This window comes from Nyctereutes procyonoides, unplaced genomic scaffold, assembly GCF_905146905.1.
Source record: "Nyctereutes procyonoides isolate TBG_1078 unplaced genomic scaffold, NYPRO_anot_genome, whole genome shotgun sequence".
In the NCBI taxonomy this organism is placed as follows: domain Eukaryota; kingdom Metazoa; phylum Chordata; class Mammalia; order Carnivora; family Canidae; genus Nyctereutes; species Nyctereutes procyonoides.
In genome coordinates this window covers 15469496-15497215 of record NW_026575126.1, presented here as the reverse complement: position 1 = coordinate 15497215, position 27720 = coordinate 15469496, and the positions used below count along the sequence as shown (strand labels likewise).

Here is a 27720-nt window from a genome sequence, read left to right as displayed (position 1 = left end):
ATGGGGATACCAAGAGGAACAAGATTAGCAAGATTCCTGACCTCAGATTTTGTAATATCATGAACACTGACCATAGACTAGACCATTGCAGGATGAATAGTGAAAAGTTGTTTGAGATGAGCTTGAAGAAATAAATAGGAAGCAGATCATGAGGGATTATTTAAATCATGACAAGAAGTTTGGGTTTTATTCAAAGTGTAGTAAAAAGGCATTGAAAGGTTTCAAGCAGAAGAGGAACATAGTCTGTGATAGAAACCACTGTATAACTTGCAAACTTTGTTTAATATATCTAGTGTAATTGGCTATCTAAATGGATACAATAAATCCTAGGGGACAAAAATAGAACAAAATAAATTTGAATTGCAACAGTATATTATGTACCAATATCATTCAAAGAGGGAAAGAATGGTCTTGTCAACAAATGATGCTAGAACAAGTGGATACCTGCATGCAAAAAATAAAGTTGGACCCCTCTTTACAGTACAAATAAAAATTAACTCAAAATGGGTCATTCACTGAAATTTCAGAGCGAAAACTATAAATCTCTTGAAAGAAAACATAGGAGTAAATCTTCATACCTTGATTTATGCAAAGTTTTCTTAGATAACACCAAAAGTACAAGTGACAAAAGAAAAAAATTGAAATTCATTAAAATTAGAAGTTTTGTACTTCAAGAAACACTATTAAGACAGTGAAAAGACACCCATGGAAAGGGAGAGAATATTTGCAAATCCTATATGATAAAGGATTTGTATCCAGAATATATAAAGTACTCTTACAACTCAGTAGTAAAAAGGTAACCCAATTAAAAAATTAGCAAAACATTTAAACAGATGTTTCTCAAAAGAAGATATATAGTTAGCCAATAAGCAATTCAAAGATGATCAACATCATTAGCTATTAGGAAAATTCAAATAAAACCACAATGATATACCACTTCACTTGACTAGGATATAATAAAAAATTTTAAAAAAAATTAAAAAACAGAAAATACCAAATGTTGATGATCTAAATATACATCATTGATGGGATGTAAAATGGTACAGACACTTTGTAAATCAATTTGGCAGTTTCTCAAAATGTTAAACATGGAGTTACTACATGATCCACCAACTCTATTCCTAAGTATATGCCCAAAAGAATTGAAAACAGGGTTCAGACAAAAACTTACATAAATGTTTATAGCAGCATTATCTATGATAGCCAAAAAGTGGAAATAACCCAAATGATCCTAAACTGATGAATTAGTAAATGTATATTAATAAATGTAATAGAACCATGCAATGGACTATTACTTGTCAATGCAAAGAAATGATATACATGCTACACTGATGAACCTTGAAAACATTCCACTTAATGAAAGCAGCCAGTCAAAGGAGACCACATGTTATATGACATGTCCCAAATAAGGCAGATCCATAAAGATAGAAAGTAGTTTAGTCATTGCCTAGGGGTGGGGAGTGGAGGTGGAGGTGCAGTGGTTGGGAGGAAATGGGGTGCTTATGGGTACACGGTTTCTTTTAGGGCAGTGAAAACTTTCTAAAATTGATTGTGGTGATGGTTGCACAATTCTGTGAATATGCTAAAAATCATTACATTGTACACTTTAAATGGGTTCATAATACGGCATGTGAATTATATCTCAAAGTTTAAAAAAAACTAGATGTGTTACTTTGAAGACAATACAACTATTCTCACATATTTAAAGTAATAGACTAAAATCCCAACTCCTTCTATTTTATGACTAGGCTCAGCATCAAGCCAACTTTTCTCTGTCAACATGACATTTAAATAAAAGCACTCTTATTTTTTTTTAAGATTTTATTTATTTATTCATAAGAGACACAGACTGAGAGAGAGAGAGAAGCCGGCTCCATGCAGGGAGCCTGACATGGGACTCGATCCCTGGTCTCCAGGATCAGGCCCTGGGCTGAAGGTGGCCCTAAACCTCTGAGCCACCCAGGCTGCCCAGCATTCTTATTTTTGTAATTGTCGAAGAAATCTATGAAAAAATGCACATTTAGAAATTGTTGCTATTTTTCCAGTCTGCTCTGCAAGCTTCTAAATACATGAACGGGTTGCAATGGGTATGTTAACTTTTAATAGCCAACATTTTGGAGCAAGACATTTCTTAGGCATTTCAGAACAAGCTCCAAAATAAACCAGCCTAATATCAGTGGAAGTTTATTGCAATCCTCACCACCACCACCCCCACTCCTGCATAAAGGGAAAAGAACTAGTCTTTGAAGAGAAAAAAAGATGTGGACCAAAAAAACAGAGGAAACCTTGATGATAATGTCAGAAGAAAATACAATATGGAATACAGGCACCCCCCTTTTGCACACATAATGTGTTCTTCAAGTGTACAAAAGTTTACTATGCAAAATGCTCCAAGTAGATCCATAGGCTACATTTCTTAGAAACTAAAAGGTGGTATAAAATGTCTCACTACTCTTCACCTTTTACTCATAAGCTTTGGTTTTACTTCCAACTTTAGCACATGTGTTTTAAGATGTTATTTCTTTACAAATGAATATACCAAGTAGACTAGGTTACTGTCTGATTAAGGCTAAATACTTTCTACTTTGGGCATATGTTCTATCATTCATTTGTTTGTTAAATATTTATTAAGCATTGGTTATATGTGAGGCAAAGTTCTGTGTACTAGTGTTATAGCAATAAACAGGTTCTGTGCTGTCTTGGAACTTACACCGTAGTGTGGGAAGGCAATGTAACCAAGAATAATTTCTGATAGTGATAAGAGCTGTGAAGAAAATAAAACATGGTAAGTGACTAGGCAATAGGCTACTTGAAATTGGGCTGGTCACGAAAGGACTATCTAGGGTTACATTGAGCCAGATGTCTAAGGATAAAAAGAAGCTGTCGTGTAAATATCTAAGAAAAAGCTTTCTAGGCAGAGGGAACATCTAATGCAAATACCCTAAGATAAAAAGGGCATTTATTAGATGCACTATTAGAAACTGGGAAATACAAAGAAAAGAAAGAAAAGAAAAGAAAAGAAAAAAGAAGAAAAGAAAAGAAAGAAAAGAAAAGAAGGAAAGAAAAAGAAAAAACAGGGAAATACAGCCAAGTAGCTAGAATGTAGTGAGTAACTGGAAAACATGATGTCAGAGAAAGAGAAGGAGCCAGGTCATGTAGAGGATTACAGACCATGATAAGAGGTTTGGAGATGATTCTGATTTTAGTGGGCAGCCATTTGGAAGGTTTTAACCAGGGAGAGATGTTTTATTAACATTGTTAGTGATAATGTAGGGTATTTTGAAGAAACAGACTATGAGGGTAAAAGTGGATTTAGAAGACTATGGCAATAGTGTAGATGGAAAGTGGTAAGGTGGTTTGGAATGTAAGGGGGCAAGAGAGATAGTGAATAGTGATCCAATTCAAGATACTTTGAAGATAGAGCTGACTGGATTTCTCATTGTTTGGACGTTGAGAGAAAGGGAAAAAAATATAAAGAAAAAATCCTGGTTTTTAGATCATACCATTAAGTGTGTTACAGGGCTAAAAATTGGTACTTACGTATGTACAAATATGTGATATCATTTTTGGTTTATCTGGTTTTCCTCACAAGCTCTAACTTACTGATTAGTGAGTTGGGGGGTTGGGGAGAAAAGATATTTTTTTATTTTTTTTAAGATTTTATTTATTTGAGAGAAAGTGAGCAAGAGAAAGCATGAGCAGGGGGAGGGGCAAATGAAGAGGTTGAAGCAGACCCTCCTGCTAAGCAGGGAGCCTGACATGGGGCTCAATCCAGACCTGTAGGATCATGACCTGAGCCAAAGGCAGACGCTTAACCAATTGAGCCACCCAGGTACCCTAGGAAAAGGAAATTTTGAATCCAACCCAGCTGAAAGTTTAAATAATCTATTCCTATAAATTAGTACTCTGTTTAGGTAATGCTCAGACTCTTACGATGTTGTTTCTCAAATGTATCAATTCTCAACCTCCCTCTTTTACCCCTTCCATTAGAGAGTGTGAGTATTTGGTGATGGCAAGGATGAAGAAACTTTGGATCTAGATGCAGGTGTTATTCATAGTGACATTACCATGCCCCTGATCGTCAATTTGCTTGCTGCCTACCCTGATGGCCTACAATGATGACTTATGTAGCTAGTAATTTTCATTTCTTTAGGTGGTGGGGGGTTGTGTCCCTCTCAGCTTCCACTAATCTTCAGATCCCTCTCAGGTCTTCTGGATTTTCATTTTCATTTAGTTCTAGCCCAGGAAATCTGCACTTCAGTCCTTACAGCAGAGGCATGTCTTTCTAGAGTACACTCCCACTCAACAAGCTCCCCAGGTGTTTCTAAGTTCCTCTCTAGATCTACTTCATATAGGAATCAAGGAGTAGCTCGGGAAAATTTAACAAATGTTCTTCATTTTTACTTTCCTGAGCATCCAAATTGATATGGCCATAAAGCAGGTGATATCTAAAAAGAAGATACCCTTCCTGCATCCTGAAGAGGTAGTAGGGAACAAGGGTTTCATTATGCCAAAACTCAGAAAAAGGAAAATTTGAACACCTGTGTCTCTCCCTCCCTCTTTGCCTTCCTGCATACTCCTGGGATCAAAAGAAAAAATCTGGCTTTCTCTATATTTCCCCTATGTCGTGATCTCATCCTTCTGTCATCTAGTAAAAGCCTTAGAGTTCTCTTGCTATATATGGAAAGTGTGCCATTTCTTTAATAGGACAACCCATGTGCTAGGTGCTCCAGGCTCAACTTGTAAATTTTAAAGTTGGAAAAAGAAAATTAAGAAAAATTTCTCTTAATACATTCAGCCCTTGGGCATATGAACCCCTCAAGCTGAATAGGGTAAAGTCCATGTATTCAAAAAGGCAAAATAGAAAAGCAATTTTAATAATTTTCAAAATACTGCCTCATTACTGTAGAGATGGGGAAGACAAAGAGAGACAAGGTGTAGGGGTTTAAGGAGGGAATTCAAGATTTGAGATGCCTACTGAGACACATAAAGTTTGAGATGCCTTTTGGGAGTTCAAAAAGATGTCAGCTGGTGGGATAATGAGAAGATCAATGGTACTGTCAAGACAGGTGACATAAGTTTAGGAATTATTAGACTATAAGGAAATAAGGAGATGTCATAAGTAAGAAGAAGATTTGAGAAGTGTGCTGTTATGTAAACAAAAGTTTTTAAAAGTTTCAAGAATGGAAAACAGTTTCAGATAAAACGAGCCATTGGATTTGACTATATAAGGCCAGTTGTTGACCCAAAGGGAATCAATTTCAGAGTTGTGGTAAGAACAAAAGCCCAAATGAAGAGGGAATGAGAAGTAAGGAAATAGTGACAAGGAGAATAAACAAATCTTCCAGAAAGTTTTGCTATCATGGGGAAGCAAAAATGGAACTAGAAAGTATGTGAGAAATTGAATGAGTGGAGAGAAAAGGTGGGAGGGACATGACGTCAAGGAAGTATTTTTCTTAAGTCAGTGCTATCTAGCATATTTAATTGCTGTTGGAAGTGATTTAGTTAAGAGAAAAAAATTAATAGTGCAAATGTAAGAGAAGGCCTTGAAGAGAACATGGGTTTTAGATACAAATGAACAACTGACCTCAGGGAAGAAAACGGAAATTTCTTCCTTCGTAAGAGAAGGGAAGCAAAATGTGTGTACATACGGAGATGTGTCAGTAGATTGAGCATTGAGAAGAGATGTCTATTGTTTGATTGCTACTGGTCTCAGGGCATTATGAGGCAAGGCTGTTAACTAGAAAATGAGGCAATGGAGGTTTGAAGAATGTACAAGCCATCTTGCAGAGCAATAATAAATTTCATAATTATATGCATTTGTGAGACTGAAGTTTATCACCAACATCAGCACTTCTATTTTTATATTATTGACAAATTTTTATTAATATATAAATGCAATGGTGCCTACACTGCATTTTTAGTTGGTAGGTAGCATTGCCACACGGTAGTGTCAGCTGACACCTGAATATTTGAGTTCAATGCAGTTGTGGAGTGCTGGCATAATTAAAGGGGTTATGGATTCCCTCTCATACAAGTATTGCAACAAAGGCCTAACGCTGTTAAGAATTATAAGTTTAGAGCCTGCTTCTCCCTCTATGTATGTCTCTGCCTCTCTCTGGGTGTCTCTCATGAATAAATAAAATCTTAAAAAAATAAAATATGGATCATAAGGCAAGCTAAATATAAAAAGCTAGAAGTAGAAGAAAACATAGGAGAGTATCTTCTTGTCTTGGGAGTGCACACAGGTTTAATAGAGCACAAAAAGTAGTAACTAGGAACTTGGGGAAGACAGCGGAGGAGCAGAGTCCTCACCTCACCGGGCCCCACCACCTCCCTGGATAACTTTCAAACCATCCTGAGGGGGATCCCTGGGTGGCGCAGCGGTTTGGCGCCTGCCTTTGGCCCAGGGCGCGATCCTGGCGACCCGGGATCGAGTCCCACATCGGGCTCCCGATGCGTGGAGCCTGCTTCTCTCTCTGCCTCTCTCTCTCTCTCTCTCTCTCTCTCTCCCCTCTCTCTCTATCATAAATAAATTAAAAAATATAAAAATAAAAAAACAAACCATCCTGAACACCTACGAGCTCGAACAAAGATTTAAAGAGAGAACAGCTGGAACTACAGAGAGAAGGGTTTTCGCTTCTAACAAGGTAGGAAGGTGGAGAAAAAATAATGAATCCAGTGGGGGAGGGGCCCCACGAGGAGCCGGGCTAAGGGGGGCAGCGAGAACCTGGGGACAGGGGAGCCCCCGCCCCAAGAAGTGGGAACTTTAAAAATCTGCACCGGATTCTTCCCCGAGGGAAAGGCGCTCAGCAGGGAAACCTGGCAGGACCGCAGGGGGGGAGGGGGCAGGGACACCTCCAGTTTCCCAGGGTCACTAGCAGAGGAGGGCCCCGGGGGAGAGCACCCCACACACCCCGGGCCCAGCTCAGTAAAGGGCTGGAGCCTGCGCCCGGGGAGGGGGGCACCTCAGGGAGAAGCCAGTGGGTCAGGGGGGGCTCCTGGGAGCGGGAACCCAGGGTTCCGGGGAACACAGTCCAGGATCCTGCGTCCTCCCGGGACAGGCAGAGGCGGGGAGGGCACAGGACAGCGGGGAGCTCCTGCCCCTGGCGCCCCCAGGCTGTGTGGATCAGCTCCCCCCACCCCGGGAGCACCTAGGCCAGTGCGGACTCAGAGCTGCGGTGGTTACTGCGGGAGCCGACTCCAGGGCTGGGAACCTGGCCACCGCCAGTGGTGGTGTTCCTCCTGGTGTCACCCTATGCCTGGGAGGGGAGGGGCCCCAGGGAACCGGGGCCTCTCGGGGTCAACAGCTCCCACGGAGCTCAGCACCTGCGGGCGGGGCAGCTCCCCCAGGTGCACACACCTGAGTCAGCACAGCAGCCCCTCCCCCAGAGACCAGCTGGAGGGACAGGGGAAGAGCAGGTTCTTGGCTGAGCAGCGCTGGAAAGCTCCAGGGGAAGTGGAGGGATCTACAGCATATAGAACCAGAAGGGACCCCTCCTATTTTTTTCCTTTTTCCAGTACAACTTGTTTTTATATCAGACTGTAAATTTCCAATTTTTCTCCTTTCCCACCTTAACTACAATGCTTTACCACCTCTTCATTTTTAAGATTCTTCCTTTTTGACTCTCATATTTCTACAATTACAGGTCCTAGGTATATTTTCCACTTCTAGATTCCCTTCAACATACTCAACTTAATTTTGGGAGATATACAAGATATGTTTTTTTGTTTTGTGTTTTTTGTTTTCTCTGCCTCATTTTGTTCTACAATGGCTGAAATTAATACCTTCTAAAACATGACCAGCATGCACCCAGAACCAAGTGGTATACCATGCTGGTTCATTCTGTGAGATCCCTCATTCCCTTTCTGCCCCCCCTCTTTTATCTCATTTATGTTTTGGTGGTCAATGTTGCGGCCTTCTACAAGTATTTCTGGTTTATATAAATTTGGGACTGAGCATCTTCTAACACACAGAACTTAATATACTCAGAAACAAGAGGATCACCCTCTAGAACCCCTCAAGTAGACCACCTTCTCCCTCCACTACAACGTCATCACCACCACCACCTCCTAGTCCACCCCGTTTTTTTTCTTCTCATTTTTTTCTTCTTTTTTTTTTTCCTCTTGTTCTTTGGATTCTTGGCCTTTTATTTTTTACTACTATCCTTTAAAATTTGTTTTTCACTTTAGCAGTCCTTTTGTTTTATATCATTCTGATCTTTGATTTCAATTTCTGGTCTCCGACTTCAGCAGAATCTTCTAGGGTGTAATTAACTTAGGTCGTGGTTGATGTTCTTGACTCAGCCCACTCATACAGCCACTCTGCACTGAGCAAAATGACTAGAAAGAACTCACTACAAAAGAAAGAATCAGAAACAGTGCTCTCTACCACAGAGTTACGGAACTTGGATTACAATTCGATGTCAGAAAGCCAATTCAGAAGCACAATTATAAAGCTACTGGTGGCTCTGGAAAAACATAAAGGAATCAAGAGACTTCATGACTGCAGAAGCTAGATCTAATCAGGCCGAAATTAAAAATCAATTAAATGAGATGCAATCCAAACTGGAGGTCCTAACGATGAGGGCTAATGAGGTAGAAGAGTGACATAGAAGACAAGTTGATGGCAAGGAAGGAAACTGAGGAAAAAAGAGAAAAACAATTAAAAGACCATGAGGAAAGGTTAAGGGAAAGAAATGCTAGCCTTGAAGGAAAAATCTACGTATAATTGGGGTTCCAGAGAGTGCTCAGAGGGCCAGAGGGCCAGAAAGCATATTTGAACAAATAGCTGAGAACTTCCCTAATTTGGGGAGGGAAACAGGCATTCAGATCCAGGAGATAGAGAGGTCCCCCTCTCTATCTACAAATCAATTAAAACTGTTCAACACCTCGACGTTTAATAGTGAAACTTGCAAATTCCAAAGATAAAAAGAAAATCCTTAAAGCAGCAAGAGACAAGAGATCCCTAACTTATATGGAAAGAAATATTAGATTAACAGCAGACCTCTCCACAGAGACCTGGCAAGCCAGAAAGGGCTGGCAGGATATATTCAGGGTCCTAAATCAGAAAAACATGCAGCCAAGAATACTTTATGCAGCAAGGCTCTCATTCAGAATAGAAGGAGAGATAAAGAGCTTCCAAGATAGGCAGAAACTGAAAGGCTATGTGACCACCAAACCAGCTCTGCAAGAAATAGTAAGGGGGACCCTGTAAAAGAAAGAGGAAGCCCGGGATCCCTCGGTGGCACAGCGGTTTGGCGCCTGCCTTTGGCCCAGGGTGCAACCCTGGAGACCCGGGATCGAATCCCACATCGGGCTTCTGGTGCATGGAGCCTGCTTCTCCCTCTGACTGTGTCTCTGCCTCTCTCTCTCTCTCTCTCTCTGTGACTATCATAAATAAATAAAAATTAAAAAAAAAAAGAAAGAGGAAGCCCAAAGAAACAATCCACAAAAACAGGGACTGAATAGGTATTACGATGACATTAAATTCATATATTTCAATAGTAACTCTGAACATGAATGGGCTAAATGATCCCACCAAAAGACGCAGTGTTTCAGACTGGATAAAAAAGCAAGACCCATCTATTTGCTGTCTACAAGAGACTAATTTTAGACTTAAGGACACCTATAGCCTGAAAATGAAAGGTTGCAGAACCATTTACCATTCAAATGGTTCTCAAAAGAGAGCTGGGGTAGCAATCCTCATATCAGATAAAGTTTATCCCAAAGACTGTAGTAAGAGATGAAGAGTTTCACTATATCATACTTAAAGGGTCTATCCAACAAAAGGACCTATAAATCATGAATATTTTTGCCCCTAATGCGGGAGCTCCATGTATATCAAATCAATTAATAACCAAAGTAAAGACATACTTAGATAATAATACACTAATAGTAGGAGACATCAACATGGCACTTTCTGCAAATGACAGATATTCTAAGCACAACATCACCAAAGAAACAAGAGCTTTAAATGATACCCTGGACCAGATGGATTTCACAGATATATGCAGAACTTTGCATCCAAACACAACTGAATACACATTCTTCTCAAGTGCACATGGAACTTTCTCCAGAATAGACTACATACTGGGTCACAAATCAGGTCTCAACCGATACCAAAAGATTGAAATTGTCCCCTGCATATTTTCAGACTATAATGCTTTGAAATTTGAACTCAATCACAAGAAGAAATTTGGAAGAAACTGAAACACGTGGAGGTTAAAGAGCATCCTGCTAAAAGATGAATGGGTCAACCAGAAAATTAGAGAAGAATTTAAAAGGAAACTAATGAGAATGAAGATACAACCGTTCAAAATCTTTGGGATACAGCAAAAGCAGTCCTGAGAGGGAAATATATCGCAATACAAGCATCCCTCCAAAAATTAGAAAAAACTCAAATACACAAGCTAACCTCATACGTAAAGGAACTGGAGAAAGAACAGCAAGTCAAACCTACACCAAGTAAAAGAGAGTTAATAAAGATTCGAGCAGCGAGGGGCGGGGCGTTCGCGGGACAAAGAGAAACGAGGCCGGAGCTACAGGCGCTTTTTCTGCCTGCGGTGTCTCAGATTCATTCTTAAGGAACTGAGAACTTAATCTTCCAAAATGTCAAAAAGACCATCTTATGCCCCACCTGCCACCCCAGTTCCTGCAACACAAATGCCCAACACACCAGGGTTTGTGGGATACAATCCATACAGTCATCTCGCCTACAACAACTACAGGCTGGGAGGGAACCCGGGCACCAACAGCCGGGTCACAGCATCCTCTGGTATTACAATTCCAAAGCCCCCAAAGCCACCAGATAAGCTGCTGATGCCCTACATGAGGTACAGCAGAAAGCTCTGGGACCAAGTAAAAGCTTCCAACCCTGACCTAAAGTTGTGGGAGATTGCCAAGATTATTGGTGCATGTGGCGAGATCTCACTGATGAAGAAAAACAAGAATATTTAAACGAATACAAAGCAGAAAAGATAGAGTACAATGAACCTACGAAGGCCTATCATAATTCCCCTGCATACCTTGCTTACATAAATGCGAAAAGTGCAGAAGATGCTTTAGAGGAAGAAAGTCTACAGAGACAGTCTCGCATGGAGAAAGGAGAACCTTACATGAGCATTCAGCCTGCTAAAGATCCGGATGATTATGATAATGGCTTTTCAGTGAAGCAGACAGCCACCGCCCGTTTCCAGAGAAACCACTGCCTCATCAGTGAAATCCTTAGAGTGTGGTGCCAGACGTTCGGTCAGTTGTCACAACAGCTAGAATGCAGGTCCTCAAATGACAGGCCCTTAATAGTTCATCAGTGAAAACTAGAAGCTGAACTTCAGATAGAGGAGCAACACCTGGAAAACAAGAGAAAGTTCCTAGAAAGCACAGATTCATTTAATAATGAACATAAAAGGTTGTGCAGTTTGAAACTAGAAGTGGATATGGAAAAGATTGCCTCTGAAATTGCACAGGCAGAAGAACAGGCTCGTAAAAGGCAAGAGGAGAGGGAGAAAGAAGCAGCAGAGCAAGCTGAATGTAGAGCAGCACGGTTCCTGAGCAAGAGCCAGCTGCTAGTAAGGCCCAGGAGAGGAAGGACGACGAAAGCATCCCTATGGAGACAGAGGAGACACACCTTGAAGAAGCAATGGAAAGCTAACAAAACAGTGAAGAAGGCACGTCTACTCCTGAGGACAAGGAGAGCGGGCAGGAGGGGGTAGACAGTATGGCCGAGGAAGGGACCAGTGATAGTAACACTGTCTCAGAGAGCAACAGTGCAACAGTGGAGGAGCCACCAACAGACCCCACACCAGAAGATGAGAAGAAAAAATAAATGTTGCCTTCTTTTATGTGTTCTAAATACTTTTTAAATGAAAAAAAAATGTTTTTTGAAAAAAATAAAATAAAGATTCGAGCAGAACTCAATGAAATAGAGGCCAGAAGAACTGTAGAACATATCAACAAAACCAGGAGTTGGTTATTTGAAAGAATTAATAAGATAGATAAACCATTAGCCAACCTTATTAAAAAGAAGAGAGAGAAGACTCAAATTAATAAAATCATGAATGAGAAAGGAGAGATCACTACCAACACCAAGGAAATACAAACAATTTAAAAAACATAAGCAGCTATACGCCAATAAATTAGGCAATCTAGAAGAAATGGACGCATTTCTGGAAAACCACAAACCACCAAAACTGGAAGAAATAGAAAACTGAACAGGCCAATAACCAGGGAGGAAATTGAAGCAGTCATCAAAAACTTCCCAAGACACAAAAGTCCAGGGCCAGATGGCTTCCCAGGGGAATTCTATCAAATGTTTAAAGAAGAAATAACACCTATTCTACTAAAGCTGTTCCAAAAGATAGAAAGGTACAGAATACTTCCAAACTCATTTTATGAGGCCAGCATCACCTTAATTCCAAAACCAGACAAAGACCCCACCAAAAATGAGAATTATAGACCAATCCCCCTGATGAACACAGATGCAAAAATTCTCAACAAGATACTAGCCAATAGGGATCCCTGGGTGGCGCAGCGGTTTAGCGCCTGCCTTTGGCCCAGGGCGCGATCCTGGAGACCCGGGATCGAATCCCACGTCAGGCTCCCGGTGCATGGAGCCTGCTTTTCCCTCTGCCTATGTCTCTGCCTCTCTCTGTCTCTCTCTGTGACTATCATAAATAAATAAAAATTTAAAAAAAATCTTTAAAAAAAAAGATACTAGCCAATAGGATCCAACAGTACATTAAGAAGACTATTCACCATGACCAAGTGGGATTTATCCCCAGGATGCAAGGCTGGTTCAACACTTGTAAAGCAATCAGTGTGATAGATCATAACAACAAGAGAAAAAACCAGAACCATATGATCCTCTCAATAAGATGCAGAGAAAGCATTTGACAAAATACAGCATCCATTCTTAATCAAAACTCTTCAGAGTGTAGGGATGGAGGGAACATTCCTCAGCATCTTAAAAGCCATCTACAAAAAGCCCACAGCAAATATCATTCTCAATGGGGAAACACTGGGAGCCTTTCCCCTAAGATCAGAAACATGACAGGGAATGTCCACTTTCACCACTGCTATTCAACATAATACTAGAACTCCTAGCCTCACCAATCAGATGACAAAAAGAAATAAAAGGCATTCAAATTGGCCAAGAAAAAGTCAAACTCTCCCTCTTTGCAGATGACATGATACTGTACATAGAAAACCCAAAAGACTCCACCCCAAGATTGTTAGAACTCACACAGTAATTCAGCAGTGTGGCAGGATACAAAATCAATGCCCAGAAACCAGTGGCATTTCTATACACTAACAATGAGACTGAAGAATGAGAAATTAAGAAATCAATCCAATTTACAATGGCACCCAAAAGCATAAGATACCTAGGAATAAACCTAACAAAGAGGTTAAGGATCTATATCCTAAAAACTATAGAACAGTTCTGAAAGAAATTGAGGAAGACACAAAGAGATGGAAAAATATTCCATGCTCATGGAATGGAAGAATTAACATTGTGAAAATGTTTATGCTACCCACGGCAATTTATATCTTCAATACAATCCTTATCAAAATACCATGGACTTTCTTCAGAGGGTTGGAACAAATCATCTTAAGATTTGCATGGAATCAGAAAAGACCCCGAATAGCCAGGGTAATATAGGGGGAAAAAGAAAACCAGAGCCAGGGGCATCACAATGCCGGATTTCATGTTGTACTACAAAGCTGTGATCCTCAATACAATGTGGTACTGGCACAAAAACAGACACACAGATCAATGGAACAGAATAGAGAACCCAGAAATGGGCCCTCAACTTTCTGGTCGACTAATATTCGACAAAGCAGGAAAGACTATCCACTGGAAAAAGGACAGTCTCTTCAATAAATGGTGCTGGGGAAATTGGACAGCCACGTGCAGAAGAATGAAACTGGACCATTGTCTTATACCATACACAAAGATAAACTCAAAATGGATGAAAGATCTAAATGTGAGACAAAAATCCATCAAAATCTTCTAGGAGAACACAGGCAACACCCTTTTTGAACTTGGCCACAGCAACTTCTGCAAGATACATCTATGAAGGCAAGGAAAACAAAAGCAAAAATGAACTGTTGAGACTTAATCAAGATAAAATGCTTCTGCATAGCCAAAGAAACAGTCAACAAAACTCAAAGACAACCTACAGAATGGGAGAAGATATTTGCAAATGGCGTATCAGATAAAGGGCTAGTTTCCAAGATCTACAAAGAACTTATTAAACTCAACAGCAAAGAAACAACAATCCAATCATGAAATGGGCAAAAGACATAACAGAAATTTCACAGAGGAAGACATAGACGTGGCCAACAAGCACATGAGAAAATGCTCCGCATCACTTGTCATCAGGGAAATACACATCAAAACCGCAATAAGATACCACCTCACACCAGTGAGACTGGTGAAAATTAACAAGACAGGAAAACAACAAATGGGAGAGGATGTGGAGAAAGGGGAACCCTCTTGCACTGTTGGTGGGAATGTGAGCTGGTACAGCCACTCTGGAAAACTGTGTGAAGGTTCCTCATAGAGTTAAAAATAGATCTGCCCTATGACCCAGCAATTGCACTGCTGGGGATTTACCCTAAAGATAGGGATGCAGTGAAATGCTGGAACACCCGCACCCCAATGTTTATAGCAGCAATGTCTACAATAGCCAAACTGGAAGGAGCCTCTGTGCCCATCAACAGATGAATGGATAAAGAAGATGTGGTCTCTGTATACAATGGAATATTATTCAGCCATTAGAAACGACAAATACCCTCCATTTGCTTCAAGGTGGATGGAACTGGAGAGTATTATGCTGAGTGAAGTAAGTCAATCGGAGAAGAACAAACATTATATGGTTTTATTCATTCAGGGAATGTAAAAAATAGCGAAAGGGATTCAAGGGGAAAGGAGAGAAAATGAATGGGAAATATCAGAGAGGGTGACGGAACATGAGAGCCTCCTAACTCTGGGAAACGAACAAGGCGTAGTGGAAGGGGAGGTGGGCGGGGGGATGGGGGACTGGGTGATGGGCACTGAGGGGGGCACTTGATGGGATGAGCACTGGGTGATATACTGTATGCTGGCAAATTGAACTCCAATATAAAAATATACAAAAAAAATAGAATTAAAAGTTTAAGTCGCATATTTATGAATTAAATAATATAATCTCAATGAAATAAAAGCATTTGTAAAAAATATCCATATTGATTATCATACTTAATGGTGAAGCTTCAAAGAAATGGGCAAAGATCACCACTATTCACTATTTCTATTCAACATTTACTCAAAGACCTAGCCACTACAGTAAAATAAGTGAAATAATCTACAGATAAATTATTAGAAATAATGAAATTTTAGCAAGATGCTAAATATAAGAATATACAAAGAAGATTGCATTCATCTTCACAAGCAACAAGCAGTTAGAAAACTGAGGAGGGCACTTGATGGGATGAGCACTAGGTGTTATACTATATGTTGGCAAATCGAACTTCAATAAAAAAAAGGAAAAAAACTTTAAAAAGTACTATTTACAACACACTCAGCAACAAAATTAAGTAGGTAGGAATAAATCTAACAATAGGTTGGCAAAATTTTTTTTGAAAAAAATATGTTTATTAGCAAAGACCTAAATAAATGGAGAAATATTTTATATTCATGAATAGGAGGATTCAATATCAAAAAAGTATCAACTCTCCCCTAAATTAGTCTATAAATTCAGTACAATGTTAGTCAAAATCCCGAGAAGAATTTTTTATAGGACCTGATTGATGAAAAGTTATTTTAAAAAGAATGTGGAAGAACAAAGAGTCAATATCAAGACTGTTTTCAAGAACAGGTTGTGGGCGGGGGGGAATACAGTGGTATGTGGAAGGGAGAACTTGCCCTACCCAATATCATAACTTATTATTGAATCCAGAGTAATTTAGTCAGTCACGCTCACTCACAGAGAGACTGAGAGACCAGTGGAAATAGAAGATACCCTAAACTCAGATCTCAGGATATTTTGAAAGTTGACGTTTGATAAATTGATTATAGATTGCAGATCAGTAAGGAGATGAAATATTCAATAAATGGTTTTGTTACAGTTGGTTATCCAAATTGAAAGCAAAATAAAACCACTCCTTCCACCAGTGTACACACACAAAAGAATGAAATTCCACGTGAAAACCTAACTGTGAAAATCAAATTTTTAAATAGGAAAACTTTTATGAGAACATGTCATGACCTCCTGGAGGGAGAGAAGAATCTCCTAAACACTGAAAGAAAGAAGAAAATATAGATGAATATGACTATGTTAAAATTGCAAATTTGTATTAATCAAAAGTTATGTTAAAGTGAGAAAATAAGCTGTTGCCTGAGAGAAGAGATCTGTATTACATAGAATGAACAAAATATACACATCAGGAATATGTATAAAAACTTCTATGTATAACTCAGGTAAGGACAGCTCAGGAGAATATTGGACAGAAGGTAAGAGCCAGAGATTCACATAAAGATGTCAAATAACCGTATGAGTAGATAATCATTCTTCCTTAGTAATCAGAAATATCCAAATTGAAAACAAACAATGTGTCATTTCCACAATGAGATAGATTGAAGTCTGATAGTACTAAGTATTACAGAAGATTTGGAGTAATTGGTCTTAGACATTGCAGTGGAAATATAAATTGACAAAACTACTTTGGAGAACAATTGGACAGTATCTTGTATACTTGAGGATGCATATGCCGTATAATTCAGCAATCTAACTTCAGAGGCTGTACTTAAAAAAAAAAACACTTTTGACATGGCACATAGAGGGATGCACAAGGTATTTATTGCAGCATTATCTATATGAGAGAGAAAAAACCCACAACAAAAATTCATCAGTAGGAAAGTGGTTAAATAAGTTGTGATATAAGATGAAATCCTGTAGAATTAAAAACAGAAAGTGAACAGATTAAAGACATTAATTTCAAAACCAAATGTGTTAAAGTTTTGAAAGAATACATAAAGTGTGTTTATTTAAAGTTTGAATGCAAAAACATAAAGTTTGAATGCAAAATAACCATATATTGCAAACAGTGAAATTTTAAAGAAATGCATGGGAATGATAAACAAATTAGGGGCAGTGTTTGCACCAGAGTGAGGAGAGAGGGTGACCTGTTTGGAAAGGTATGTGTAAAGGGACTTCAATTATATGCATATGTATATTGCTTCTTTTTCTTCAAGTCGGTGGTGGGTACATGGGTGTTTATTGTACCTTCTAACATCCTTTGATATATATATAGTAGTAGAACTAACACTGAGCTAAGTGCTTCGGTAAAAATCCAGTTCTTCTAAAGCTTTACATGTATTATCTCGTTTAATCTTAGTAACCCTTTGAAAGGGTATTATTTTACTTCTTTCATATAATGGAAAGCTGAGGCCTTTAGAAGTTGAATAATCTACCTATGGTCGTATTGTTGTAAGGTGACAGAGCCAGAATATGAAATGAGCAATGTGACTTTTAAAAGTTCACACTGTTAACCGCTAATGAAGGTTAATCTGCCTCTTTTTTAAAACTCTGCATTAACCACAAAGAAATCTCAGGTTAGTGCAACTATCATTTCAACCTCTGGATGCAGCTAGAACTACAGCAATAGAACTTAACTATTTTGGCTTCTAAATTCACTGCCTTTCTGAGGCTAGAAGAGTGTTTGCTCAGGAGCATAGGGCATGAGTCACTTCCTTAGGTATCTGTTTATTCGTTCAACAAATATTTATCAAGAGCCTACATAGCACAGTGGTAAGCCACAATTTATTTCTTGTCTACATCATTTTTACAGTTTGCCAAGGTTTGGGACACAAATTTGAGATTTCCATTTTCATGTCCAACTAATGCAAGGAGTGCTATGATTAATTATTACCCATTTTAGAACTTGCATCCTGGCTTACCGTGCATATCATTTAGGCCTAATTATTGTTGACCTGAAAATTCACATGGCATCTAAAATATTTTAGCCAATTTTTACTTTAAAAGTCTATATTAGAAATTTCGGTCTACTTTGTCTAAACAAAATACAAATTTGAAATGAAAATATTGTTTTAAACAGTTTAATATGACTACCTCCGTTTTTCTCTGTGTATTTATCTCTCTTTTTTCCCACAGAACAAAGAAAGTCTCCTTAATCTACTCCAATAAGATTTTGTGATTCTTGACCATGTTTTAGATATATTTTATAATCCTATACATTCAACAAGATATTGAATCCACAGTAGCTTATAGAACTGCTAAAATGGATGCACTGGGTTTACTTTAATTATATTCTCAGTAATTAAAATGGTTACACTGAAACCAAATAATTTTTTTTCTATAGTAAAGAACAGTTTAATTTTACCTATCTTGGCCAGATTATATATGTAAACTACTCACTATTAACAGCTAGAACTCTAAATCATCATGACTTAAACAATTATACAGTGGTGCCTGGGTGGCTCAGTTGGTTGAGTGTGGGACTCTATGTTTTGGCTCAGGTCATGATCTCAGAGTCGTGAGATGAAGCACTCCTGGAGCTGGGCACTTAGCACAGAGTCCACTTGAGATTCTCTCTCTCTCCTTCTTCCCCTCCCCCACTCGTGTGTGTGCTCATGCTCTCTATCTAAAACAAATAAATAAAATCTTTAGAAATAAATAAATAGGGGCACCTGGATGGCTCAGTGGTTGAGCATCTGTCTTTGGCTCAGGTTGTAATCTTGGGGTCCTGGGATCGAGTCCTGCATCAGGCTCCCCACAGGGATCCTGCTTCTCTGTCTGCCTATGTCTCTGCCTCTTTCTTATGTTTCTCATGAATAAATAAATAAAATCTTTTTTAAAATAATAAATAAATATACAAACAATATTATTGGAAAGTAATCCTCATTTTTACATAATGTTCAATTCAGTGATTATGTGATATAAGTATTGAAACACTGTATCTAGTCCTTCCTTAACAGTTTATTTTCTTTTTTAAATTGTATATCCAGGGACCTGAAGGAATTGTGGGAAGTCCAGGACAAAGAGGTCGTCCAGGGAAAAAGGTAATTTTTTTTACATCTTTTATGGTTTTTGTTTTGTTTTGTTTTTACTTTTTTTTCCCATCTTTTTATGGTACATCTTTCTTCTGATATGCCCCAAGCTTCATAGGATGATGTGTTGTTTTCATTTGCACTAGACATAAAATAATAAAGAACTATGAATTTGGTTTTAAAAAGCATGTTTGTATAAATTAATGTTTAACTCTACTTCAGAGTACCCATCACCTTAAATTATTTAAAGGCAAATTTCCTACTTTGTAGTCTCTATAAAGATCTTTGCTTTTCCTTCTCCTGTTTGCCAAAAATTCTTTAGTAGAATATGGGCAGGAAAAGAGAAAAAAGGAAAATACTATACCATTTGTGCTATTTATTTAACAACTTTAGTAAAATGTTTAGGGGAAAGGAATATGATTAGAATTGTTTTGGGTTTATTATTACTATGTTTATCTAAATTGAAAAGGTTAATGATTGATTTTATCTTTCTCATATATTGACTAAGAAACACAAATCAAGAATGTAGTTGATTTGTTTCCTTTATATTTTACTAAAAATGGCATATTTATAAAATTCTAGACTGTTAAAATGAAAAATTCATCTTTGTATGGCAGTCAATAATTTGTTCAAGTATTGGTGAGACATAGAAATGATTTTCTTAATTCTCCTACAATAGTTCTGAATATATTACTAGATTTACCTAAATCATACCATACCTGGTTCCAGAAATCCAATTTTACTGCTTCTACTAATATATACCCACTCCATCTTTGTCATAATGTAGAGACAGTATAAGTGAGAATATAAGGTAAAGAAAAATGAAGCAAACTTTAGTGGCCATTTTTTTTTTAGTTTCAAGATTTTATTTAAATTCTAGTTAGTTAACATATAATGTAATATTTGTTTCAGGAGTAAAATTCAGTGATTCATCACTTACATATTTAGTAGCTGTGCTTGCCCATGAAAATAACCCCACTATTAAAGTCTCTTTATCATACATAATGTTATATCTAAAATAATATTTTATTTTATGTTATTATACTGTTATTATACTGTCCCACAGAAATGGGACAGTATGAGTCCTTACAAAATCCTGCACCCCTGGGAGTTATTTTGAATACCAAAAACTTCCTGACTGTGATTACAGTCTAGTCTTCCTTTGTATCTACTTGATTATCAATAACAGAACAGATTGGTTCCGACTTTCAGAAAATGAATTATAGCACTTAAAGTTGAATGAAAGCAGCTGTATTTTGGTGGCAGAGAATGATAGCTTGATGGGAAACAGAAGGTAACTAGTTTTTAGAAGGATGTAAAATGATATTAAAATATTATCGATTTTAAAAATGTTACAGACTTTTAAAGACTCCAAACCAATAAGGGATGAATTTGAATATACATAACCATACAGTGGAAACTTTTTGCATTAAATAGATCTTTGTGGCATTGACGTTCTCTATAGAAACAGGCCTCTCATAGGACCTATATTTTCTCATGATAACAAGAAATACATGCATTCATGCAAACATGCATACATAAAAAATTTCAAAATAAAAAACTTGGTTATTTGTAACTCAACATGAACACCAGATCTACCTGCTTGCTTTGCCAAAACTATTTTTTAATGTTCTTTCCCTAAATTATTTTTAGTTATATCTTTAGGGTAACCTAGATGGTCATGGTATGTTATTATTGTCAGTGATGGTCTCCACTACTGTTAAGTTAAAGCAAAGTTACTATTTATAGACTTTTGCTCACAGAATATCCTCTGGGGTCATTCAGGTATATGATATAGTTAATTCATCTAAGTGAAAATTTGTTTTTTTCTCACTTTTCTCTCTTACTAATGATATCCACAGGGTGAAAAAGGACAAATAGGGCCCACAGGAGAAATTGGAAACAGAGGTGCTCCTGGACAAATTGGGGAAAGTGGTCCTAAGGGTGCCAGAGGAACTAGAGGTGCTGTGGTTAGTATTTGATTTGTTTCCAGACCTGAGTTCACTGTGGATGGAAAAGAAATGTATCCATGTCCTTAAAGTTTCATCCCTTGATTAATTTTACAGAGAAAGCAATAGTTCCATTGAAAATAATCTACCTCCATGGGCTGTGGAGAATTGTAAGCATTCCACAGTACTTAAATGGCTTAGTGGTTTCTGGACATGGAAAAGGGAAAGGGGAAAAAAAACTCAAAATGGAAATAAAATATGAAATGAAGTTTTTCAAAAAATCAGATTATAACTCCTCACCTAACTAAGAAAGTTTATATGCCTTGCACTTATAATTTAATATCTATATAAAACTACACTTTTGGGATTGGCAAATTGCTTTGAAAATTAGGTTTATTTAAAAATGAGTTTTCGTTATAAGCTTGGACTCCACATGCTTATCTAGAGTTGTTTTTGTTTTGTTTTTTTTTTACCTAACCAGCTGTGATCAATATCCGTAACATCGAATATTCAATCTTTTGCATGAACTTTATATGATGTCGGAAACAAGGGCAGCATAATACTTCTGAACCTATAATAGCAAAATTTTATCGCTAAAATATTTGGAGGTGTTCAGAAAGTCCCAGCATGAGAGATGCAGAATATTTGAGATATAGTGTTCAGTGTTTTCACTGTTTCGTAAGCTTGTATGCATGTATATTTCCTCCTCTTCTTTAAAAGTCACAGATGCTAGGCTTTTCACCAAGGCCGCCTTGAGAGCATTGCATAATCCGTCTGCTAAGAAAAGTTTGTCTCAGGCTCATGTTACATATTCATCTTACTACTTCAGGTCTTTCTTACTTTCTTTTATTTAAATTATTAATATGTTTCTGCTTTTGCTTTATATATTTAAAAACTTTATGCAATGTGATTAATTTTTAATAAACATGAGAACTAATTGAGAGTCTTGCCATCAAAGTAGGCTCCTACTTTGGATTTTGTCTAAAAAGAATATTTACTTTTTAAACATTGATACATATCTAACTTTTCCAAAAGGTTTCATTAAATTCACACTCCCACCACCAATACTTCATATTAACCCTTTTGATATTTGGCAATCTGATAAATGAAAAAGTGCATCTCATTTTCTTTCTATTTACATTTCCCTGATTACAATTAAGTAATTTGAATATTTTTCTGGAAATTACCATTTATTTATTTATTTCTCCCTTTATCTTTACGATTTTATTTATTTATTCATGAGAGACACAGAGAGAGAGAGAGGCAGAGAGATAGGCAGAGGGAGAAGCAGGCTCCATGCAGGGAGCCTAATGCAGGACTCGATCCCAGGACCCCAGGATCATGCCCTGAGCTGAAGGCAGACCCTCAACTGCTAAGCCATCCAGGCATCCCTGGAATTGCCTTTTCATGTGCACTTTACATGAGTTATATTAGGTTGTTGTCTTTTTCTTATTGACTTGCAATAACACCTTACATATTTTAGGTAATATATTTTGTTAAAGATGTTATAAAATATATTACAAATAGATTTCCCTTGCTATCATTTATCTTTTAATATTACTTGTGATATCTTTTGCTGGACAGAAGGTTAATTATGTAGTCAAATTTGTCAGGTTTTTACATTACAGTTCTAGGTTTATTTCTTCATTAGAAATGCCTTTCCTACCTAAAGCATACAAAAATACTCTTCCATATCCTTCTTCTAATACTTTTATAGGTTTATTTTCACCCCTAACTATGAAGTTTATTTTTTGATATGAAATAAATTATAAAGAACTGATTTTCTCTTTTCTAAATTGATATTCAGTGGTTTCAAAATCATTTAATAAATAGTCAATCTGTTTTCCACTTTTCTGAAATTCCACCCTTACCATAAATGAAACTCTCAAATATTTATTGGCCTGTTTTCATTCTCTCTGTTTTCTTCTATCAATTTGTTAGTTTATTCGTAGGTCCAATACCATACTATTTAAATTATTATACTATTATAGTATTTTTTGAGACCTGTAAGAGCAAGTACTCCATAATTCACTTCTCTAAAAAGTTCAGCTCTTACTATAATTCTCTCTTCCATGTGAACTTTGAAATCAGCTCTTCAGGTTCCTTTAATATTGACTCTTTTTGTATAGAAGCAATATATGTCTTTCTATCTGCTTATATCTTCTTATACATCCTTTAATAAAGTTTTGTTATTTCCTTCATTCTGTTCTTACCTATATATTTTTAGGTTTATTTTTAGTTTCTTATGGATTTTATGATTTATAATGCAGTCCTTTTTTCCATTAGATCTTTTCTTTGATGCTGTTTAAGACATTTAGTTTTATATTTTTACTTTATATCCACTTTAGTGATAGGCGTTCTCATGGGTTCTTTTGGTAAATTATCATATTTAGAACTTCTGGTTAGTCTGATATTTGTTAGGCATATACCTAGTCTGTGCCTTAATTTTCTTATTTCCTATTTAGTTTCAAACTCAAATAGGAGAGTTGATGTGGAAACTTTCTGATAGTATGAAAGATAAGACATTTTTAGGATTTTTAGTTTTGCTCTTTTCAATTGTCTGAGTCACATTTTCAGTACTTTAGGGGCATTTACTAATTAGCCCTTAATTTATATAGTATCCTCATCTGCAAAATATTGATAAGAAAAGCAATAGGGTGATTATTGCACATAAATTGTCGATCATCTCTATTTTTAACAACTTTGACTAGAGCTGAAACTGTTCATCAGAGCATCTGAAGCTATCAGGTACCTGGATGGCTCAGTCAGTTAAGCGTATGCCTTTGGCTCAGGTGATAATCTCAGGGTCCTGGGATCCAGTCCTGCCTGTATCAGGTTCCCTGCTCAGTGGGGAATCTGCTTCTCCTTTTTCTCTGCCCCTTCCTTCTGCCCGTGTTCTCTCTCTTTCCCTCTCTTTCACTCACTCTTGCTGTCAAATAAATAAATACAATCTTAAAAAAAAAGCATGTGAATTATCAATAAATATGTTCTTCTTGATCCCATAGTGACAATATCAAAAACTATCAGGCTGTATCCTAATATTTAGTGATGCACGTCTACCATAAACTTTGACAGACGCAATCTACATTGCCAAGAGTTTACTAGAAAAATATAGGATTCTAGCAACTGAAAATATTTTTCTTAAATTAAGAATATTCATACCAGGCATAGACTACAGAAACATTTTTTTTTGGGTGGATTTTGTGGTTCAGAAGAAAAATAAGACAAAAGTTAGAAATTTTTGTTCTCCCATTTCAGACTAGGTAAAACATTATACCTAAAAAAAAGTCTAAATTTTAAATAATAAGAGTACTAAATAAATAAATCAATAAACAATTCAATAATAAGAGTAATGATTTAAACAGTTGTCTGTTTTCTCTCTAATATTTACTTTGTATTTTAGGGACATTTAGGATTGATTGGACCTGATGGAGAACCAGGAATTCCAGGATATAGGGTAATCATTTCTAATTGGAAATTTTAAATATGTATTTACATGAAAGTGATTTTATAAAGATGTCATACCAATTATGCAAATCAAAATAAAATCTCACTGATAAACCCTTCTAATATATTTAGACCTCAACCCTCTAGAGAATAAATCTTATTTTTCTTTCAGAATAGTGCAATATCTAATAGTATGGCCTTGGTGGTATTAGGTGGAATATGGACAAATGATATGTAGAATGTCTACTTACTTGTCCTTTTGTTAGGGTCATCAGGGTCAACCAGGACTTCCTGGATTGCCAGGACCTAAAGGAGAAAAGGTATGTGTGTATATTGACTTTTCAATCCTAAAGTTAAATATTAAATACTTATGTTCTTTCTGAAAGTATGCATGGAAACATTTTCAAAGAATAAAAGAAATACTTTTCAACTTGGGAAGTATTGTAAATTCTAGAAGATAAATAACAAGAGACAAAAATGTAAATAAGTCATCAAAATGTCTTTGATTGGATAGGTTGTTTCAAGATATTCATGAAATAATATATGCTAAAGCACTTTGCAATCTGTAAAGCTTTGTGAAAGTAAAATTAATTACCTACTGAAAGCAATTATGAGACTATAGATTAAATGACTAATATATTTATAGTAAAATATTTTATAGGTTAAGAATAACTATAACTGTACTCCTGTAGATTTGCAATATCATTTGAAAACTGAAATTTTGAGCAAATTCCTAAACTGCTTTTTATGTAATTTAAGCAGATTGACACTTCTTAGAACCTATAGGAATCACAATTGTAGAAAATATCCTATGCTAAGTTTTGTAGGTAAAAGCTTTCCATTTAGATAAGATAAATATTGTATATTTCATAACATATTAGACAATAATAGCCTGTGTATTTCAAAGGTAATTTTATTAATTTGATTTTGTTTTAAATTATTGTCTTCATTATAGGGTTATCCAGGAGAAGATAGCACAGTATTAGGACCACCTGGGCCTCGAGGTGAACCAGTAGGTCTTTTTCTAAAATTATTTTGATGTTTCAAGATAAAATATATATAATAAATTTACAGCACCAATCACATCTTTTCAAGGAGTTTTGTTAGTTTCATAACATGATTTTATAGTCATGTACTATTTATAGTTATATAAACTAAGTGTGAAATTTATTTATATCCAGGTTAAGATCCTTAGCATGATACATAGTTTAAATCAATGAATTTCCAAATCTAATTTTCAGCATTAAATGTATTATAACAACTTTTTGCAGATATTATCAAAAACTATATACCTTAGACAGTTTAAGGCAGATGTTTCTTTAATTATCAAATTCAGATTTATTTCTGAGTGTTTTTATAGTAATCTGTATACTTTTTTATAGTAATCTACATACAGTTATCAAATGATTTTAAAACTTATCTAGCCAGCTATTATAACCAATACTCTTTAAAGATCACTGACCTGAGTGGCGCAGCGGTTTGGCGCTTGCCTTTGGCCCAGGGCGCGATCCTGGAGACCCGGGATCGAATCCCACGTCGGGCTCCCGGTGCATGGAGCCTGCTTCTCCCCCTGCCTATGTCTCTGCCTCTCTCTCTCTCTCACTGTGTGACTATCATAAATAAATTTAAAAAAAAAATAAAAATATAAAAAAAAAAGATCACTGACCTGTTCTCCTAATTCAGCATTTTAAGAGCTATGAACACCATTTTGAAAAGTAGTTATTGTAGTTTTGATTATCTGAATAACGACCTTTATGTTCATGATTGACTAAAACAATCTTAAAGGACATTTGTAAATTAAATAGGTAGAACAAAAGTGTTCAGTTCATAAAAATAAATGTAATTGGTTAAATTTTCCATTTTCCATATAACTTTTTTTTATCAAAAAAAATCCTAAAGCAGAAGAATCACATTTTGTAGTCTTTTCTGATATTTTGATCTGTCTCTTTGGAAATGATTGAAAGTTATCTTTTCTTTTAGAAATAGGAAAGATTTTGGAATTATTCTGATTAAATTAAGCCACCTCATACAGAGGAATACTAATCTATAAGAATATATAAGATATATAAGATTTTTATCAAATATGCTCTAGTCTCTCTAAAGCTCTGGGGGGAAAAATATGGAAATAATGCAAAAACTTTGCCAAGATTAAAGAATGTCACTGAAATGTAATAAATATATTAAAAGTCTAATATAAAAAGCATCATTTTATCTGGTAGACATAAGACAGATATGAAACTTAAACCAAGAATATTCTAAATCATTAAAGCAGAGTCGGAAATTATTGTCTTAAATTATGTGAAATATCTTTATTCACATAGGAATAAGTTAAAATTTATCAATTAGTGATCCATTATCAATTTTATGGTTTTGCCAAACATTTCAATTTGAGTTTCTTTTCAGACAGTAGGTCTCATATGCAAAAATTGCTTTCTCATATATCATAAAAATATATGAAAATTTTTAACAGTTTATCATACCAAAGATTTTATATTAGGTATGTCTTGAAAAAGTTAAAAGTGTAAATTTATTAGTTAGGTACTACATGAAGGATTAAAATAAATAAATACAATTTTATTAGGTTAATTTATATTCCTGAACAAAAGTTCAGGAATGCCTGGGTGCTCAGTTGGTTAAGTGTCCCAACTCTTGATTTTGGCTCGAGCCATCATCTCAAGGTCATGAGATCAAGCCCCACTGTCAGGCTCCTGCCTCAGTGGAGAGTTTACTTCTCTCCCTCTCCCTCTGCCCCCTTATTCCCCCTCCCCTGCCTACTCATCCATGCTCTTTCTCTCTTTCTCTCTCAGTCTCAAAATAAATAAATAAATCTTTTTTAAAAATTAAAAATCCATAGATTAAGGAATAAACAGTGGAATTTTTGATAATGGTAAAGTAGGATTAGCTATTAGATGCTTTAAAAAAACTTTATTTATTGAGAGAGAGAAAGAGAGTAGGAGAAGGGCAGCAGCAAAGGGAGAGAAAATCTCAAGTGCAGTGAAGGGTTGAGTGCAGGGCCCCACACGGGGCTGAGTCTCATGACCCTGTAGTTGTGACCTGAGCCAAAATCAAGAGTCAGACACTGAAACAACTGAGTCACCTAGATGCCCTAGCTATTAAATACTTTTAAAAAGAGCATTAAACAGTGTCTTCCAAAGTAGCTCCCAGCCTGCCACACCAGCAGATATCCTTGGCCAGGACTGGCATTCTCCAAAGTAGCTCCTGTCCCAACACACCAAACAAGTGGCTTTAGCCTGGATCAGCATCCCTCCAATG

General features: G+C 36.6%; 1 protein-coding gene and 1 pseudogene across 1 annotated transcript in view; both read left to right on the top strand.

The window, feature by feature from the left end:
- The window catches only part of COL24A1 (collagen type XXIV alpha 1 chain), a 384669-nt gene that overhangs the window by 272169 nt on the left and 84780 nt on the right, over nt 1-27720 (top strand). The window contains exons 39-43 of the mRNA XM_055339781.1: nt 19010-19063; nt 20914-21021; nt 24404-24457; nt 24714-24767; nt 25403-25459. Coding sequence (XP_055195756.1) covers nt 19010-19063; nt 20914-21021; nt 24404-24457; nt 24714-24767; nt 25403-25459 — 327 coding nt within the window. The remainder of the gene's footprint in view (nt 1-19009; nt 19064-20913; nt 21022-24403; nt 24458-24713; nt 24768-25402; nt 25460-27720) is intronic.
- Nucleotides 10509-11827, top strand: LOC129520308 (SWI/SNF-related matrix-associated actin-dependent regulator of chromatin subfamily E member 1-like; annotated as a pseudogene).